Source organism: Caretta caretta, chromosome 1 (assembly GCF_965140235.1).
Source record: "Caretta caretta isolate rCarCar2 chromosome 1, rCarCar1.hap1, whole genome shotgun sequence".
Classification (NCBI taxonomy): Eukaryota; Metazoa; Chordata; order Testudines; family Cheloniidae; genus Caretta; species Caretta caretta.
In genome coordinates, this window is record NC_134206.1 from 218,545,882 (window position 1) to 218,564,900 (window position 19,019).

The following is a 19,019-nucleotide window of genomic DNA, read 5'->3' on the forward strand; positions in this document are numbered from 1 at the left end:
TGCCAGACACAGCGGGACAGTGCAGCCACCCAACCTACCCAGTCCTCAGTATGGTCCTTTCCCCCGGCTGTGTGAGACAGCAGAAGGCCTGGAGAGCGCAGTTTGCTCTGTGACATCTGCCCCTGCACTGGGGCTCTCTGTCCATGTCTGCTTCTCTCTGTGTCTCCTGACAGACCACCCTGCGATACAACATCCCTCCTCCAAGGAGCGACTTCACCTTTGCGCTGTCTGTGAGGACAGAGTGCATCGGCCTGAATGCTGCCCGCTTTCCTGTCACCATTCAAAGCCGGTAGGAGACCCACGGCTGCCACTCGCCATCCCTGTGCATGGGGGCTTCTGGCTCTGTTAGCCTCCAGCTCTGTAGCAATCTCCAGCCAGCCAGGGTCCCCCTTTCCCACTCCTCTTGGGAGCCTAAGTGCTGCTGCGGACCCAGTCTTCCTAGGACAGGGTCCTCCCCCATCCTCCCAAGCACCATGGATATTACTAGCCCTGGGGTGAGCGGTGCAGGCTGTGGCCCTGACCTGAGCAGTGCTGATCACCCCCAGCTCCCCATGAAGTGTTCAGCATCTTGCAGGATTAGGCCCTGAAACGCTAATGTGGAGGGACATGCACAACACACGGGCTGAACCAGCCCTGACACTCAGCTCAGACCTCCCCCGCCCCAGCAGTTTGTCACTCCAGCCTCCTCTGCCTTTCCCAGGCCTGGTTAGGGTCAGAATCGCTGGCATGCCAGCGAGAGGGTGAGATCTCCCTGCTGTGAATCTCCAGCCCCAACTGGAAGCAATAAATACCAGGAACTCCTGAGGAATTTGTTCTCTTGTAACTTTGGACACAGTTGGTAGGGGAGGTGCTATGGAGAGTAAATGGGGGGCACATATCCGGGGTGTGTGTATTTATTACACTGCAGTTATGGAGAGGGAGAGGGATGCTGGCAGGAGAATGCCTATAGAGAGAAGCAGATCTCTCTGTCTGGCTCCCAACGGCCAAACTGGAATCTGTCTGCTCCATGGATCACAGTCTCACAGGGTGATGTTCCTCTCTTCTATCCCTGGGCTCTTGCTGCAGCTACACTGGGAACCGTGTGTCCACCAACATGGTGCTGATCAAGGTGAAGATGCTGTCTGGCTACAGCCCTGTGACAGAGTCCTTGGAAGAGGTGAGCGTGCACACAGCTGCCTACAGCCCTCCATAAAGTCTGTGTGCCGGGAAAACTGGTTTGTAGCCACAAGGAGGCTTATCCGCAAAGCAGTAAGAAGAAATGTATGTGTGCATTCCAGTGGGCGGAGAAATCCAGTTCTAGCTCTTCTCCTCCCAGGGGCCACAGCACCCACAGTCCATCCCAGGACTCTAGGAGTGGGATTCTGGTCACCCAGGACAATCACTACCCACCCCTTCCCTTGAACGTATCACATTTGCCTGCATGCAGGCAAGACTCCCTGGAGACAGATGTTCCATGCTGGAGTTTTTGGGTTTGTTTTCTGTTCTCAGTTAAAGAAAATGCCCGTGGTGAAGAAAATTGAAAGAGAAGTTGAGCAAGTCACCCTCTACGTGGATGAAGTGAGTTCAACTCAAACTTCCTTTTAGCTCTAAAATAAACTAGTCTCTAATTTCAAGCGCCCAGCCTGAGACACCTATAGCCTGGTTCGCAAGGATGTTGAGCACCAACAGCACCGCTGATTTCACCTGGAGCAGTGAGTGCTTGGCACCTCTGAGAACCAGGCCCAACTAACCCAGTGCAGCTCCTTGTTCCCCTCTCGTGATTGGACCACGTGGAGAGTTAGTCTTTTGCTACCTTCGTGTTACCTGACCTGATCCTGTAGCTGAAGCAGTAGAGGCTCATGCTTTTAGATCCAGAGATGCCAGAGATTCAGTCCCCACAGACAATCCAACCAGGGTGTCATTGCCAACAAGAGGGGATACAATTTTAGACTTGGTTTTAGTAGGTGGTGAGGACATTGTAGAGGAAATAACCTTGGATCGAGTGATCATGAGTTGATTCAGTTTAAATGAAACGGAAGGGTAATCAATACCAGGTCATCCCGAGCTGTGTTTTTTTATTTCAAAAGGGCAGCCCTTGGGAAATGAAGGGAGTTAGTTAAAGAAGTCAGCTGGACTGGCGAGCTCAAGGACTTAAATGCGGAGGAGGCTTGGAGTTTCTTCAAATCAACTATACAAAACCTATCTGACATTTTTGCATCCCAAGTAAGGGGAAGAAACTTGTAGGAAATGGCTCCAGACCCAGTTGGATGAATAACCACCTCACCAGGGTGATTAGGAGTAAGCAGAGAGCTTATAGGGAATGGAAAAAGGGGTTGACTAGCAAAGAAAGCTACAGCTTGGAAGATAGAAAATGTTGGCATAAAGTAAAAATTGCTAAAAGTCAAGCTCTTACCATGAAAAATTTAAAAAAACCCTCTTATTAATTTTGTTATATAAATAAAAAGAGAATAAGGAAGGATGAGGTTGGGCCACTATGCAGTGTGGATGGGAAGAATATTAAAGCTAATCTAGATGTGGCCCAAAAACTAGATGAATACTTTGCCTCGGTTTTCAGTAAGGATGATAATGTGGAACCTGGGCATGAAAGCAGGACAGTTGTTGGAAATGACCACATCTGAGGTGGAAAGAAAATTTAAAGAGCTTAATGTGCTCAAATCTGGGGGACTGGATAATATCCATCCCAAAATACTGAAACTTACATCTGAGATTGCTAGGCTCATAGCAATGATTTTTAATAAATCCACCTATTTGGGAGTAGTCCCATATGACTGGAGAATAACTAACATCATACCTCTAGTTAAGAAAGGGAAGAAAAGTGATCTGGGCAATTACAGCCTGATCTCAGTAGTATGCAAGGTTTTAGAGCAAATTGTGAAGGCAAGAATAATTATATTCGTAGAGGTAAAGGGGATGCAATGCAACATGGGTGTACCAAAGGTAGGGCATCCCAGACTAGCCTGATTTCTTTCTTTGGAAAAGGAACTGGTATTTTAGATAAGGGAAGTACGGTAGATCTAATATACTTGGACTGCAGTAAAGCATTTGACACAGTACCACATGGGAAGTTATTAGTTAAATTAGGGAAGACAGGGTCAGTACAAGCATTGTATGGTGGAAAAAGAACTGGCTAAAGAGGAGAAGGAAATGGTTGTGCTGAAAGGTGGATTATTGGACTCGAGCGAGGTTACTAGCAGAGCTCCTCAAGGATCAGATTGGGGCCAATCTTATGCAATATTTTTATTAATGACCTTAGCACAGAAAAGGAAATTTCCTGATGATACACAGTTAGGAGGCATCGTCAATAGAGAGGAGGATCGGAATATTACACAGGAACATGTGGATGACTTTGAAGACTGGAGTGGAATCCAGAAATGGAATAAAATTCAATAGTACAAAGTGCAAGGTCATGCACTTAGGTTCTAATAATAAGAATTTCTGCTTCAAGCTGGGGGCTCATCAGTTAAAAGGACAGAGAAAGAGGGAGACCTGGGTGTTAAGGCTGACCATAGGATGACTATGAGACACAAGTGTGATGTGGTTGAGAAAAGAGCAAATGCGATCCTTGAATGTATCAGATATTACACTCAGGGAGGTGATGTATCAGGCGAGTCATTTCCAGTAGAGAGAGAAATATTAATGCCATTATTCAAGGCACTGGTAAGACCTCATCTGGAATACTGTGTACAATTTCTGGTTGTCCACGTTCAGGAAAGATGAATTTAAACTGAAACAGATGCAGACAAGCTGTTAGTATGATCAGGGGAACGAAGGGCCTATTTTATGAGAAGAGACTGGAAGGGCTTGGCTCATTCAATCTAGCAAAAGGAAGGGTGATTGTTCACTATAAATACATCGGGGAAATGACAGGGAGGGTGAAGAGCTACTTAAGCTAAAGGATAATGCTGGCACAAGAACAAATGAATGTAAATTAGTCATGAACAAATTCAGGGTGGAAATTAGAAGTTTTCTTACCATCAGACAGCTGAGGTTCTGGAACAACCACCCTGTGGGGGGAAACCACTGAATTTGTTTCAAGAGAGCTGGATGAATGTATGAGTGTGATTGTGTGACAGAGGTGCATGTGATGGTGGGAGCAGGGCTCAGCAGCCCCACGGCTCGCTTCTGGTTTATGTCCTGTGTTCCTAAAGCTCATGCTTCAGGGCTTCAGCCGACCACCTGCCAGGGCCAGGAAGGGATTTTTCCCCCCCAGTGTATTTTGGGAGTTTTTTTTTCTTTTTTTAATCGCCTTCCTCTGAAGCAGCAGGGATGGCTGGGGCTGGAGATGGGACTGAGGGAGGGTGGGCCAGGGGCTCTGAGGTGGCACCGAGCATTTTCTCTCTCAGATGCTGGGCTGGCTGGGTCTTGCTCACAAGCTTAGGGTCTAACATCACCATGTCTGGGGTTGGAAAGAAATTTTCCGCCCTGTCAGACTGGCAGAGACCCTGGGTTTTTTCTCCTTTCTGTGCAGTGTGAGTCATATGCCAGGATCACCTGGGTATATCTCACTTAATTATTTCCCTGTCATTGCAGGGGCCTCAGTCACTGGTGCACCTTGGTCCCTCCTAGTCTCTGCCTGTGGCACATAATAGTGTAGTCTCCTGAGGACTGTAATACTCGGTGTCATTTTGGTTGGGTTTAGTGTGCGGGTGCTGGGTGGTGGTGGTGATGAACTGTGATATACAGCAGGTCAGACTAGGTGATCGGGCAGGAAACATCCCTTCTGGCCTTAAAACGCTGTCTCTCTCTGTCTTGGTTTTACACCAGTCCACAGTATGTGACATGCTGCCAGATCAGAATTCTCCACTCATCCACGCTGGTGCTAACATTCTGACTGCACATTGCACTGGTGGACACAACTGCACAAGGCGCATGGCAGGGGACAGTCAGGCCCCAGGTGTCTAAAGAGTGGCACAGATGGAGGCACCCACAGTTCAAGGTCACATTTGAGCATCAAGCTATAAAGAAAGGGGAAATCTCCCGTGGGCCTACAGCTGGGATCAGGGCTGACCGTGGTGTACAGTGAAAAGAGGACTCTCAAAATGGGACTAGGATGATAGTGCATTTCCATGGTGGGTAACCCCCCCTCCCTACAGAGGCTGGCTGTAGGCGAACATTATCACACAAGATCTTGGTTCTGGCTGTAATGTCTGCCTTTGCATCTCTGCTCTTTAGCTGACTCGGGACTCAGTACTTTACCCTTGTGGTGCAGCAAGAAATCCAAGTGAAGGACCTGAAGCCTGCCAACGCGAAGGACTCTGATTACTACATGCCGGGTGAGCTCAGAACTGCTGACCAGTGGCTATACTATTTCAGAAGTCTGGGGCCCGATCCTGCAAGGCGCTGGGCACTCACAGCACCCCTTGAAATCGATGCCTGTCATGGTAGCGCAGCACCTCTCAGGATGAGCAATTTGTAGCGGCAGCTCAGAACCTCCGATTCCTTCAAATCGAAGCTGATGGAGAGACCTGTCTGATAGCGAATATCTGGCCAATCCCTCCCTCGGCCCTGCGTCCTGCCCCCTGCTGTACACGTGCTAGCTGAGCTTGCTCTCCGGTGTCCTAGTGAGCAGTCTGTTCACTGCAGCGGAGCGAGCGCTAGGGTGAAGCAGACAGGGGCCGGGGGCAGAGATTTCCCTGCAGAGAGCCAGGGCTGTAGAACTTGCTCTTCAGGCAGATCCAGCTGAGCCCGGAGCCTGCGAACTTTAGGGCATGCTGCAAGTGCCAGTGTTTTCATAATGGATGGACTGATGTCTCCTCTGGGAGCCTGACCCTTCTGACAAAAGAAGAGGACAGAACCCAAAAGAGCTTTCCTTTTGTGTGAGGGAATGTAGACAGAGAGGCACAATGGTGGGTGGTTTAGGTAATAGGGAAAATAATATCCCGTCTGCCCTGGGATCTTCAAGAGGTGAGGAGCTAGAGACATGTCAAGGAGTGGTGTTGTTCTGGGCCAACTCTGAGGCTGCCAAGGACGTCACTGTTCTTGGAATGCACTGCTCCAAAAGCCAAGGCCCTGACCACTTGAGCTAAAGGAGAATCCCCCATAGCTGTTACCAGTGCAGGGCCTATGACACACAGATCAGCAATTCTGAGTCTAGCCAGGCTAGGGTATGCTCTCTCTTTACTATGAGCAAATGTGCTGGCACTGCATTCGGCTCTGCTTTCATGGTTTCTGACAAATGTGTTTCATGGTCAATTTCCCTGCCTCTTACAGAAGAAAATGCTGTGACAGACTATGGCGCCCCCTGCCTATGAGGTGAGTAGATGGTGCATCCTCTCATGCTTTGTGTGTGACTGTCTGGTGCACACTGGGAGGCCTGAAAGTTTCATTCAAGAAAAACACCAAGCTGGGACAAGCATGCTGAGGGTGGGAGGGGACTTGCATACAGCAGAACCTCGTTTATCTGATCTAATTGGGACCAGAGCCGGATCAGATCAACATAAATCCAGACAACTGCAGAATGGGAAAGCGCAATGCTGCGGCACCCTCTAGTGGCCACAGGAGAGATGGCCCCTTTCTGGACTTGAGTGCGCTGGTTGTCCGGTTAGCCTGGACAGATGGTTAATGGAGGGTCGGATAAATGGGGTTCGACTGTAGTTAAGGGGAATGCATCTGCCAGTATTTAAATTGGGGTGATGAGAGAATCTGTATTGCTGATCCCCCGAACCATCCAGTTACGCAGCTTGGGGCTGGCTGGAAATGGGGCTGGAACGACACAAGGCTGCAGAGCCGTCCTCCGGGGTCCCTGAGTGCTCAAGCCCTGCGGCGTCTGTTAGTCAGGCCAGTAGGAGTCAGACACCTCCTGTTGTCATAAGAGTGGCTCTACTCTGTGGCTGAACAGAACACAGTAGCAAGTTAACTGACTGGTTAGGGGCCCATGTCATTATTGCAAGGATTTTACTGAGCCCCAGAATGGATCCTGATCACTCTGTATTTAGACAGAGATCAACGTCTGTTTCAATAGAGCTACAGGCTCCTCCTCGTGAGGCAGGGCTGTGTATGAGCAGAGCACTAGACTTGGATTTTGGACATCTAGACTCTGTTCTTGGCTCCGCTGGATGACCCTGGACAAATAATTTGATCTGAGCACTTTCCTTTCCCCTTATCTGTACAAGGGGTATGGGAGTGGGAAGATACCTGTCTCCAAAGGGTGTGGTGATGTTCAGCTTATTCATATGTGCAAAGCGCTTTAACATTCCCAGATGAAAGATGCTAGGGGGGGAAATGTTATTGTAATGAACAGTCTGGTGTGCATCTGCAATACTGCCTTCTGCTGGATGGAATCAGCACTACCCGAAACTTACTGTCACAGACCCTACACTGTCAGTGGAGTGAGATTCTCCTCTGGCTTTAGCTCAAGTGGCTGCGGCCTGGGATGTTGAAGCAGCAGGCGGGGATTGCTATCCTTGCTGTTGCTGTGAAGTTCCATGTGGCCAAAGTGTCCTAAATCTCCATCAGCTGCTTGTATTGTTTTTTCTCAGGGTTGTGTGTGTCTTTCTTTTCCCCTCCTCTCCTCAGTCATGGACACTTTAAGTCCTTTTCTTTCCTCTTCACAGGATTGGGACAGTCAGTTGCTGACAGCTTTCCAACAGGCCTTTGTCAATCGTGCCCCGCTGATGTCTGATACCATAGTGAGAGATTATGGGTGACGGGACTAATCAATTGCCAGAACCAGGGAACTCACATCTGCTGGTGATGCACTAACATCATCCCTGCGGGATCCCATCATTCTGCAGTGACCATCAAACCAACCTTGCATGCAATTGTTTTAATTCTTTTCCTTGGGCAAGTCCCCAGATTAAATTGACTTGAAGCCAAAGACACCCTCCCCCTGGAAAGGAAAGTCAGACAGGGACTGTGAGCAGGGAAGGAAGCCATAATCCAGTCTCCCCAGCCAGAAGCTCCTCCGTGAATCCCTCACAGCTTCCCCACACTGTAGCACAGCCATTGCCTTCCCCACTTCCCAGCAGGAGGCTGCAGGAATCTCACTGAGCTGTGGTGGGAGTCACTGCTGGATGCCTCGCTTCCATCCAGCCTCCTCCCCCTGCACTGAAAGACAGGGCAGAGCCATTACCCAGCAGACAGGGGGCAGCAGTTCACCCCAAACACCTGGCGATTCTGTCCCCCTTGGTATCATCTGGGAAAGCAGCTGGGCTGCTGTGTTAGAGCCAGGAGAGACAGGCAGGACGGGTGTGAGCCAGCCCGACCACTCCCCTTGGCCTCAGTGGGCTTTGGGGCAGGCCCTGCCTTCGCCAGCAGTAGGTGGGCTCCTGAGCTCCTTGGTCAGAGTTCTGTCTTAGATCCAGCCCCAGTGAAGTGCTTCCTGGAGTGAGGCTCCATTTTATTCCTTCAGAGGCAGCTTGCACAGAGCCAGCTACAGCTGCCTGGCATGTGCACTGCTTGCAGGAACCACCAGGAGGCGGGGACAAATACCTCAGCCCCACTCCAAAGGCCGGATCCCTCCTTCTCCCCCTAGACAAGGTGGCACCATCCCAGCTGCTGCTCCCTATTTGCCCCATGACAAGCAGGGCTCCTGCCTCCCCACAACTCCTCCCTCCCACCACAAGGGTTTCAACTCCAAGCACAACAGAGAGGTTCTTCCAACCCTCACTCAGCCCCTCTTCCCCAGTCCCCTGCAGTGGCTTCCTCACTGTGTCCTGACCAGTGCTCCCCACTACCTAGCAGCCACCCCACTGTCTCCTGGGGCATCTCCTGCCCTCTGGATTCCCATCATACCCCACCCCAGACATCCACTCTCACCCACCCCGCCCCCAGCTGTCAGCTCCCGAGCCACTGGTTAGCCTCACTGTGGGCCAGAGCTCACACCTACCTCAGCTGCAGACAGCATTATAGTCAGCCAGGGCTCGCTCCTCTGCAATGGGAAACAAGAAAGCCAGAATTACACCCAGGGGAGAGGGTGCAGAGTCTCACACCAGCTCCCTTCAGCCACAGCCTGGAGGCCAGGAAGAGCCTCAGCTCCCTGCCTGGATACACAGCAGCCACCACCACCCACCTGGCTGGTAGTAGTCATAGACTTTGATGTTGGCTGGTTTCAGGCCCTTCACCTCGATCTCTTGTTCCAATTGCAGGATGAAGGTCTGTGACTCATCACTCAGCTTGTGGAGGTAGGAGGGAGACCAGCAGGGAAAGGGAGGGATAGAGAGAAAGAAGTTACATAGCTGCTTTGGTCAGGGCTTGACGTGACTTTCTCCACTTGCAGCGCTCCAGGCTATTAGAGGGTCAGGACTGTAGAAAAGGAGCAACTACTAGGATTGGCAAACACCCGACAGAGTGACAGGGCTATACAAGCTTCCCCACTGCACAGCTCTCCCAATGCCCCTCAGTCCTGCCCTGCAGCCCCCCTGCTATTCCAGTCCTGGGCTCCCCACACAGCTCTACCAGTGCCCCTCAGTCCTTCCCTGCAGCTCAGCTACCCCCACTTCTTGTCCAAACCAAAAGCTCTTGCTCAAATTTACCTTCTCTAGATAAATGAAGATTGCATCAATTTTCACCTCCGTTTTCCTAACGAGGGGTCTCTGCTGCAGCTGAGACAGGAGATAAGAGAATTTCTGAGCTCCTCTTCCTCACCGCAGGGAAGAGAGTGTGACCGGGTCTATAGGTTCGGAGGAATGGTGTGAGAAGTGCCCCGCCCCTGCCCTTATGTCAGGTTTCATTTCCTCAGACGTCCCCTCATGGAGAGTTTATTCATAGATTCCGAGGCTGGAAGGTACCACTGTGACCTCAACACAGACCATAGAACATCCCCAAAATAATTCCTAGAGCAGATCTTGATTTAAACATTGTCAGTGATTGAGACCCCATCATGACTGCCGGTAACTTGTTCTAGTGGTTCATTATTGTCACTGTTAAAAATGTGTGCTTTATTCATGATAATTCTTGCAGGCCTAGGGAAGAGCAGGGTCCTGCCTGGATGCTTTCCAAATGAGCTGGGACAATCTCCCCATCCCAGCAGCGAAGGGCATGGATATGCTGTACGTGACCGACCCTGTCTTGGGTGTCAGTCTGTAAATCCTCTCAGCAGCAGCTGGAGCAGTTCTGGGTCTGCCTGCTGGACTTGAGCTCTGATTCACAATCAGGCCAGCTACTGTTTGGTCTGACTCCTCGCCCAGCTCATGAATGCTAGTACTGCTCCAGACACAGGGGAGGGGAGGCTCTAGATTCCCGGATGCTAGGCAGCCTGGGAGTAGTGTGTAGAGAGAGATCAGTGGTGGCCCAAGGTGGTTCAAAGGCTCCAAGTCTTACAGGAGGTTGCAGGGGCAGCTGAGTGAGGGTCCTCACAGCTGTCTAAGAGCCTCTGTCTGTGGAAGCTCCCTCCCCTCTCAGCAAGGACAGATCCCACCAGTGATTCACCACCTCACCCTTTGCCATGGCCCCCATTCTGATGCCAAGATTCCTTACCGATGTGTGGGAGCCTGAAGCCAGACTGAATCCAGACAACAGGGAGACCTCCAGAATCACCATGTTGGAAGTGACTCTGCTCCCGATGTAGCTGGGAGTGGGGAGATGGTCAGACTGTGAGCCGGGGCTAAATGAGGCTGTAACATTTCCTCCCCATCAGTCCTCACCAGCACTAGCCCTCGTGTGCACAGGGACTGGTGCCCAGCGTCCTGGCAGGGAGATGAGGCCTTGGCATTCGAAGATCTGGGGGCTAATGGGATCAAACTGCTCTGAGCTGCCCCAGCCTCTTGGGTATCCCTCAGAGATTCCCTTTTCTGTACCTATCAGGCTCCTCCCCCAGCTGGATAAAGCTACAGGACCCTCACACTGTCCCACCCCATTGCCAGGCACCTGGTCCTGACCTTCCTCCCCATCCCTCCCTGCTGTCCTTTCCCCACACGGATGAGCACCCCAGCCCTTTGGCTTGCCTTGTTCCCAGCTGCCAAAGCTCTCTGTATCCCCCCCGCCCCCCCAGGTGGCCTGAACCCCTGCCCAGCTCTGACACTCCCTGCTCTGCTCCAGGCAGGGGCTGCGTCCCAGGTGAGTGATGTATACATGGGGGGAATCGCAGGGTCACCTGACGTGGATGCGGACGGTGAGGAAACGTGCATTGCCCTGGGCGCAGTCCATCAGCTGCGTGGTGACGCGCAGAGAGAATGTCATGGAGACCCGTGGAGGAGGCTCGTTGTATCTCAGCACCGTCTGCAGAGGAGCGAGAGAAGGGGAAGTGACAGATCCGAAATTCCATGCAGAGGGAAGCGGCAGAATTCCCAAACCCCACCAGTAACACTTCCCCCTTGTCTCAGACACACTTCCCTGTGACTCACCTGGGCATAGACGCAGCCGCTGCCCTGGGCCTGCACTGAGAACTCCCCGGGGATTTCCGTCAGCAGCGCGTGCTGTAGTAGCAGCCGGTTCTTGTGGGTGACCTGGAACTTCCTCTCTAAGCTCCTCTGAGACTTCACCGTCACTGTCACCTGTGCCAATGCGCTGAACGTCCGGGCTGCGTACTTAGCCAGGGCCTGCAGCGCGACCACCGTGTCCTGGCGAGGGAGAGACAGCTACCTCACTGTTTGTGTCAAACCCTGCGGGCACAGGGAGGGATCAGTGCACCTGGGGAATCCCCCTCTCCAGCCCCCAAGTGCAGTGGGATCTGCACCCCTGGGTACGAGCGCTAGGCTTCTCCTCCCTCTGCCTGAGTACAGGAGCGCTCCCCAAAGGATTCTCTGTTCCTGAGTGCAGCAGGGGCCACAGCCTGCCCAATGCCCGGGAGGGAGGGGGGCTCTGTCTCTGATGGGAGCCAGTCATCACCTGTGTGGAAGCAAACCCTCCGCGGGCGTTCTGCTGCCGGGCCAGCCAGGCCACGATGCCGGCAGCAGTGGCCATGTCCCTCGCGTTTATGCGTGGTTTGGAGAGGTAAGCCAGGAGCACGTAGGCTGTCAGCTCAACATCCACTGACTGAGTCCTAGGCCAGAAATCTGTGGCAGCTGGGGAGCTGGGCTTGGGGCTCCAGTGGATTTGGCCTCCTAGGGAAGGAAAAAATAACACACGAGTTACATGGGGGAAAACACATCTCCAGAGATGGGGAAAGCCATAAAGGAATCATCCCAGTAGTCCGCAGGGGCCCAACCCAAGATTGCTCCCTACAGTCTTTGCTCTGGGGATTTGTCCAATCCTAGATCTCAGTGTTCCACTCCTTCCCTTGAAGAAAGTTGCTCATTCTCACAGACTCCTCTGTGTTAGGAAGTGTTTCCTGAATGTCCAACCTGGAATGCCCCCAGTTGCTCTATGGCAGCCCGTGAGATCCACCCCCACAATCCACTTCCTCTTCATTCTTCATGATCACACCCTTCACGTACGGTAGCCTGTTACCATATTCACTGTGACTGGATAGCCAGCCAGCAGGAGACCAGCTCCTGGGGGGGGGGGGGGTTCAAAAGCACTCGGCCCTGGCTTACCTCTGCTCCCATTGAAGTCGGTGAGAGTTTTGCCATTTGCGTGTGCATGTTAGGTTTTAGTGCTGAGTATGTCTGACCAGGACTAACTCCTTGATCCTGCAGTGCAGTTACTGCCCCTGTATAAAGGCCATGAAAGCAGCCTTCTAAGTCCCTGTTCAGTCCCTCACAAAGCAGCCTGCCTGGCTTTACAGACTTCAAACCCCACGGAGCTTGACCAGAGCTGCTGCTGCCGAATGACCACACCGTGCTGGGCAGGTGTATGCTGCTTTTGCTCCCAGCAAATCAGACAACAATCCCTGCCCTAAAGAGCTGCCAGTTGAACCCAGTACCTGATTTGATGGCCTGTTCATCCAGCCTGTACAGCAGCTCCTGGGTCACCTCATAGTCCCCAGCCAGGGCGAAGGCGTAGGCCAACACGGCTTCCGTGTAAACACTGGTGACATTGTGAACGGCGTGAATGAGGCAACGTAAGGCCGCCTGCACCATGCTGCCCTGTGCGTGAGAAGTTGCCCACACAGAGGTCACATCTCAGACAGCTGGTATGCCTTTATCTGCAGGCTAGCTAGGGCCAGGTATGAATGTGAGGACAATTGCACCAACTTCAGCGGGCTTACACCGGGGATGAATGAGACCCCTTGAGACTGCACTGACAGAGTAACACTATGAGCCAGACTCTGATCCCTGGGAAACGGGTGCAACTCCACGAATGCCAGTAGAGTTACTCCAGATACACTTGTGTAACAGAGCAGAATCTGCCCCACCGACCGGACTTTAACTCTACACTGCAACAGCTCTACAATGCGCCTGCCCTGGAGATGCACAGGGATGCCTGTGTTACTAGCCCCCACTGCTCTGTCATGCCATGCCAATTATGCTGCGTGTGAGCTTCCTCCAGGCAGTGCCTTATCAACACCTGGCCTGGCAGATGCCAGCAGGGGAACACCCTCAGAGCCCTGCCCTCTTGGTGCCCAGCCACGGAAACGGTTGCAGCAGTGCGAGCTTCTCTAAAGCAGTGCCCCACCAGTGCCCGCCCAGAGGGAGTCCAGCCTGCTCAGCTTCCTCACAGCAGCGCCCAGCTGGGGCCCTAGAGGAGGAAAGTGAGAGATGGGGGATGAGGCTGACGGGCTCACCTTGAGTGGCTGCCCCAGCTCCAGCAGTGCTGCAGTGATGTAGGCCCCCAGAGAGATCTCATCATTCACACCGCCCTGCGGGAAGTACCAGCACACAGAGAGATGGGAGAGCGGACACACAGCACAGTTAGCAATCAAATGGCATTCTAATGGCGTGCCCAGGGGCTTAGCCAAAACCCATTTTCCTATTTAAAGGGGTTTCTAGGGTTGGGGAGGTGACTCCTTGGGGTGTGTTCCCTGTAAGAATCCTAAGGGATCTACCCCAGACTCTGTTCACTATAGTGCTGGTGAGAGGAATCCCAGGGCTGATCTCCCAGGATTCTCCTTGGCCCCCACACTCCTTTGCATCTGCCCATGTGTGCTCAGTTCCCCAGCTCTCCTGTCTGGCTTGGCTGCTATTTACCTTCATGGAAGAGTGGAAGAACCTCCCTTTGTTGGTAAAGCAGCCGCTGGGGAGCTGGTGAAGCTCCAGCCATTTCAGGGCATCTTGAATGTTCTTGTCATCTATGAAGACGGATTTTTTGGCTTGTCCAAAACTCTTAACCACAAATGCCGTCAGCCTAGGAAGGTGAGGATGGGGGGGCATGGGGAGAGACAGACAGACACACAGATGCAAATGCTTAAATTCCTCCCCAGCAGAATTTAACTCAGCACCATTATACCAAGAATGACTTTGGCCCATCTGATTCATACAGTATTGAAAGTGAGAGGTAGAAGTTCCCCATTTGGGCCTATCCAGCCCTTCTCTGTAGGACCAACTCAGCATGGCCTCCCTATAGCACATGTTCTAGGACTTTGTCCAGTCTAGTTGGAAAAGTCCGATGTGATGGGCCCTTGCTTTCCTCTCCTGGGAATCAGTTCCCCCCTCTCACTACCAGGAAGAGTTCCTAATCTTCAATCTATATTCCCCCTTTCTTAATTCCATCCCATGATCTCCAGGTAGCCTGTCATGCCTCCAACCACTAATCCCTCTCTCTCCTTCTTGTTTATGTCTTGCAGATACCTGTGGGCAGTTGTCTAAGGGGGCTGGGGGCGGGGAGTGATTATGGCATCACAGAGCCAAGCCAGGCAGATTCAGCAATTTCCATTTCTCCTCCACCCACCTGATCAGTCTGGTTTCTCTTCTCTGAGCTCTCTAAGTCAGTCAATGACTTCCAGCCCCTGGGATGCCCAGAGCTATAGAGAGGGGCACTAGCTTTCCCTACGCCCGCCCTGCTCCATGGGGCGATGCCTTTGTGTGTGCCACCCAAAACCACACTGCCCATCTAGCAGCCATATCACATTGCCAACTCCTATCTAATCTGCTCTCACTAGGTCTTTCTCAGCGTCACTGCTCCCAGTGAAGGCATGTGTGTATCAGAGGATCTTTCCCCAGTGGTAGTAGCTCGCATCTGTTCAGGCTGAGCATCGGAAGCAAGGGAAGGCACCAGCTCTTACCACATGTTCCCCTCTCTATCGTGCTCCCCGAAGGCGCTGTATGCACCATGGCTGTGCTTGTATAGGAGCTGCCTCTGGTACCCTGGGGAGAGGGGAAAGAAAACTCATATACTGCACAGCTGTGCCAGGGTGAAGGCCGGTAGTTCCAGGGGAGGTGCAGGAGAGGGGCTATTGGCGTGGCCGGTGCCAGATTGGACACTATTGGAGCTGGGCTCAGGATACTTGCCGCTGCGCAGGAATCCTGTCGCCCTCTCCCTGATCTCCGGGGTCAGCTGCCCCGTCTTCTCCAGATACTGCAGCACGTAGATGATGGGGGCGAACAGCACCATGTTCTGCTCCCCGCAGCCACTGGGCATCTGCACCAGCCGGTCCAGGTTCTGCAGCGCCGTCCCCATGATGTCCCCTGCCGGGGGGGGGAGGCAAAAAAAGAGCCTTCAGTGCAATCTTAAATGCTTTCTTGCAGCTGATCATTCAAAACGACCTGGGGTGCCCAGTCCGGATCTGACAGCTCAATCTTTAATTACCAGGATGAGCGCTATGGCTGCGGGGATGGAGGAGGGGGACTCAGTCACGGGACGTTATGGGTGTTTGGCAAATGCCTAACCTGGGGAGAACAACACAGGTTGGATAGAGTGCGAACCGACTGGAAACCTTTGCCTCAATCCTCCAGTTAAAAAAGCTGAGCTGAACGCTAATGACAATGAGCCCTGCTTGTAAAAGGACACCAGTGGGGCTGTTTCTCTGGCTGTGCTGACAGGTGACCACGTTACACAGGGAGAGTAACCCAGAGGCATTCTTGCAGGGCCTGAGATTTTCCTGGCCTTTGAGGCAAGCAGATAGTGTTAGTAGGTCAGTGGCAGCTCGGGTGTCATTCTGTTTCATCACTGCAGTTGCCTCAATCTTATCTGGCCAGATGAGAAGACTGAAATCCAAACAGGACGGTAGCTGTTCTCACCTCACGGGAAGTGAAAAATGCTGTAAATATGAGGGGGAAAAGCCTTGTTCTCTGTAATATCTCAGGGGCTTTCTGAAGTTAAGTCTCTTCTAGTGCAGTCAGGAGCCCGGGCCATGACTGCCTGGTCCAGGCCAGGCCCTGTAGTAGTCCTGCTACACTAGGCAGCATAGTCTATGAATGAATCCACAAGTCAGAGCCAGAGAGAACCTTAGGGTCTGGCTGCGTCCAGCAGCCTCAGTAAAGAATCCCCTTTTTCTTCATTCCAGCCAAGGCCAGTCTGTTCTCCACCGCAAGGCTGCACTATAGCTGTGAAACTCAGCAGTGTGGTACACGGCTGTGAGCATTATTGAGTATATCCCAGCCAGGCTCCCAAAGTCCTGCTCCAGCCAGCACTGGGCTCAGTGTAGGCCTTGGCCTGGATTCTCTGCGGGCAGCCTCTTTGTTCCAAAGTCCTGCTCAGGAAGGTGCAGGGGATCTTCCCCCAGGACATTCCCTTCCCCTTTAAAGCTGGGGTGCCAATCTAGAACTTCTGAAACAAGGTGGTTGGAAAATCTTGCAGAGATTCACTAATAAACAAGCATCAAATCTTTTGAGGCTTCCCCTGTCACTAATGGGACATGGCTGCCCAGCTCAGCACCTGTTTGTCTGTAACAGGAGTCAGTGAGCTCACACCCTAGGGCAACTTACCCAGGACAGAGATGGTAGCTCTGGCTGATCCTTTCACGACATTAGCAGGGAGGGTGAGGGACACAAGGTCTTTGACTGTATTTCCTGATGATCACACATTAAAGAAACAGCATTAGAAATCAAGCTGTATGACTCCAACCAAGGAGACAAGGTGGTAAGCAATACATCGATCTCCCCCATCATCCTGGCCAGTGCAGTCCACCCTCCAGGGCTCTGCCTAGTCCCAGTTTTAAAAATTCCCCAGTGATGGAGCTCCCAACATTCCTCTAAGGGAGACTCTCCCAGCTTTGTTATCACCCTGTCTATCTTAGAATCATAGAATATCAGGGTTGGAAGAGACCTCAGGAGGTCATCTAGTCCAACCCCCTGCTCAAAGCAGGACCAATCCCCAACTAAATCATCCCAGCCCAGGCTTTGTCAAGACCGACCTTAAAAACCTCTAAAAACTTACCTCCCTTTGCTCATTTTCACCTGGCTAGCCCCACCTATTCCATCAGATCCCTCACCAACAGCCCTTAGTGATCCCCTTTACAGCAGTAAATCCTGTACTAACTCTTCACAAGGCACTGGCAGAGTGATTACGGAGATAAAATGGCATCCGAATACGAAAGCCATTACCCCAAACTCCAAGCATATAGATTTAAGTTTGGTCACCACTTGGCTGGGCATCTTCCTGGGGAAAACCTAGAATGCTGCAGGGAGGGATGGGGGGGACTCGAGGGGTGGGGGGTTCTTCCCTCTGAGTCAGTGTGGAGCTAGAGGGCGCTGTGCTAGAGGAAGCCGCGTGGGTGGCTCAGCAGAGGGTGCTCTCTCCCAGGCTGCGTGGTAGACGCAGTGGGATGCCAATGAGAGGGATTATTTTTTGTCTTTTCCTGTCCCGATACACCACGCCGAATAAGAAATACATTTTTACATATTCCTTTATCTGCCATCCCTGCACACCAGTCCCATTCCCTGCCACCAATCAAAGCAGGGACAAGGCTCCTGAGACCCCTCCGGTGCAGCTCTCCTACCTCCTCTAGGGCACAGCCGGCAGCTGTGAGCCTTCTCCACGAGCACTCCCTCTGGCTGTTGGAGCAGAGACAGGTGCATTGGAGGGGACAAACAGGGTTACAAACAAGATTTCCAAACAGCTGCAAAATCCATGTGTGATTTCAGGTCTCAAGGGGTTGTGCCCAAGCTGTCAGGAGCTTTACCCCCATTAGCCTTGGGCTGGGGTGTCTCTCCTTTTATCCCTATAGGGCTGGGCTGGAGTCCCCCTCCACAAGGAGCCCAGTGTTCCAGTCACAGTCCGGTCAGGGGAGGAGGAGGAACAAACCTAGAAGGAGGCACCACCCTGGTCTGTGATCACATGCCGGAGCTGGGGTCTGATGGAGAATGGCACAGACGGGAGTGTGGGTATGGCGTGCAGGGTGGCATGGGAAATGGTGCAGCGGGGAGGGTATAAGCAGGAGCGTTAGAGGAGCGCGGGCGACAGCAGTGACTGGTGCAAAGGCTTTGGGATGCTGGCTCCAGCTAATGGCACAGAATGAGAACTTTGTTCTCCAAACTCTCCCCCCTCCCTTCAACGATGGAGATGGGGTGACCCACGATCCTAAATCGTAAGGGACAGAGGGAAGCCTGGCCTCATACTGACCCGGATTAACAGGGGCTTGATCAGTGTATCTTTCCGTGGCATTGCTGGGGGGAAGGTTCTCCTGCCTCCACACTGTGGCGTGTTGTCCATCACTACTGTGCTGACCTTAATATTCGCCGTCCCTGTCAATCATATTGAACAGTGTCTGTTTCTCACAACCAGTGCCAGGCTGAGGCCATGTGCTCCAGCTGACATTTTGCTGACGCTGATCAGGCGGAGGCTAGAAGGTCTTGGGCTAGAAGGTCTTACTCTAGTTGGTCCTGATAGTCTGAATGGTCTCTTTGGTCTGGATCGGCCAGCTGGTCTAGCTGACTAGTCAGCATCACTGACCCCTGGTGTAAGTGACTCAGTGATGTTACACCAGGAGTGATTTTGGCCCATTAAGAATATCACTATAAAGGGTAAGTGCACTTTAATGCAGGTGGAGAGGGAAGACTCAGCAGCTCCTTGGAAACTGGAGACCCTCTTTATTGACAGGCTGTGTCCAGAATGGCAGCAACAATGCGAGCTTGCCCTGCATGTACCTGTGCGCCTCTCCCTACCCCAGGCCAATAAGAGTCTGCCTCGCCTTTGAGGGGCATAAGAGAGGGACTCCAAACCCTATCCATCCTGTCAACAGATGGGGGAGGCAATTAGTGTCAAGGTGGTTTTGTGTCTTGTCCCACTAGGGACTGGACTGAGAGCCAAGTGGGGACCTATATAAAGGCTCCATATAACACTCCCCAATCTCCGTGTGCCACCCAGGCCCTCTTTGTCACAGT

The 19,019-nt window shown here is 52.3% G+C and overlaps 2 protein-coding genes across 4 annotated transcripts in view; one reads left to right on the top strand and one right to left on the bottom strand.

The window, feature by feature from the left end:
• LOC125623371 (alpha-2-macroglobulin-like protein 1) overlaps positions 1–10,423 on the top strand; it is a 19,554-nt gene extending 9,131 nt beyond the window's left edge. For 2 of the 3 annotated variants that reach the window (XM_075120481.1, XM_075120482.1), the window contains exons 8-13: positions 174–289; positions 1,066–1,156; positions 1,489–1,557; positions 5,173–5,273; positions 6,211–6,252; positions 7,554–7,816. In XM_075120481.1, coding sequence (XP_074976582.1) covers positions 174–289; positions 1,066–1,156; positions 1,489–1,557; positions 5,173–5,259 — 363 coding nt within the window. In that variant the 3' untranslated portion in view covers positions 5,260–5,273; positions 6,211–6,252; positions 7,554–7,816. Of the gene's footprint in view, positions 1–173; positions 290–1,065; positions 1,157–1,488; positions 1,558–5,172; positions 5,274–6,210; positions 6,253–7,553; positions 7,817–9,086 lie in introns of those variants that run through there. The other variant, XM_075120487.1, reaches the window with a different exon arrangement.
• Positions 8,829–19,019, bottom strand: part of LOC125623365 (alpha-2-macroglobulin-like protein 1) — a 21,857-nt gene continuing 11,666 nt past the window's right edge. The window contains 15 exon segments of the mRNA XM_048822583.2: positions 8,829–8,869; positions 9,011–9,113; positions 9,474–9,542; positions 10,417–10,507; positions 11,033–11,157; positions 11,283–11,498; positions 11,767–11,981; positions 12,743–12,905; positions 13,544–13,618; positions 13,947–14,103; positions 14,981–15,062; positions 15,207–15,383; positions 16,623–16,706; positions 17,636–17,690; positions 18,259–18,380. Of these exon segments, the coding sequence (XP_048678540.2) occupies positions 8,829–8,869; positions 9,011–9,113; positions 9,474–9,542; positions 10,417–10,507; positions 11,033–11,157; positions 11,283–11,498; positions 11,767–11,981; positions 12,743–12,905; positions 13,544–13,618; positions 13,947–14,103; positions 14,981–15,062; positions 15,207–15,383; positions 16,623–16,706; positions 17,636–17,690; positions 18,259–18,380 (1,775 nt within the window).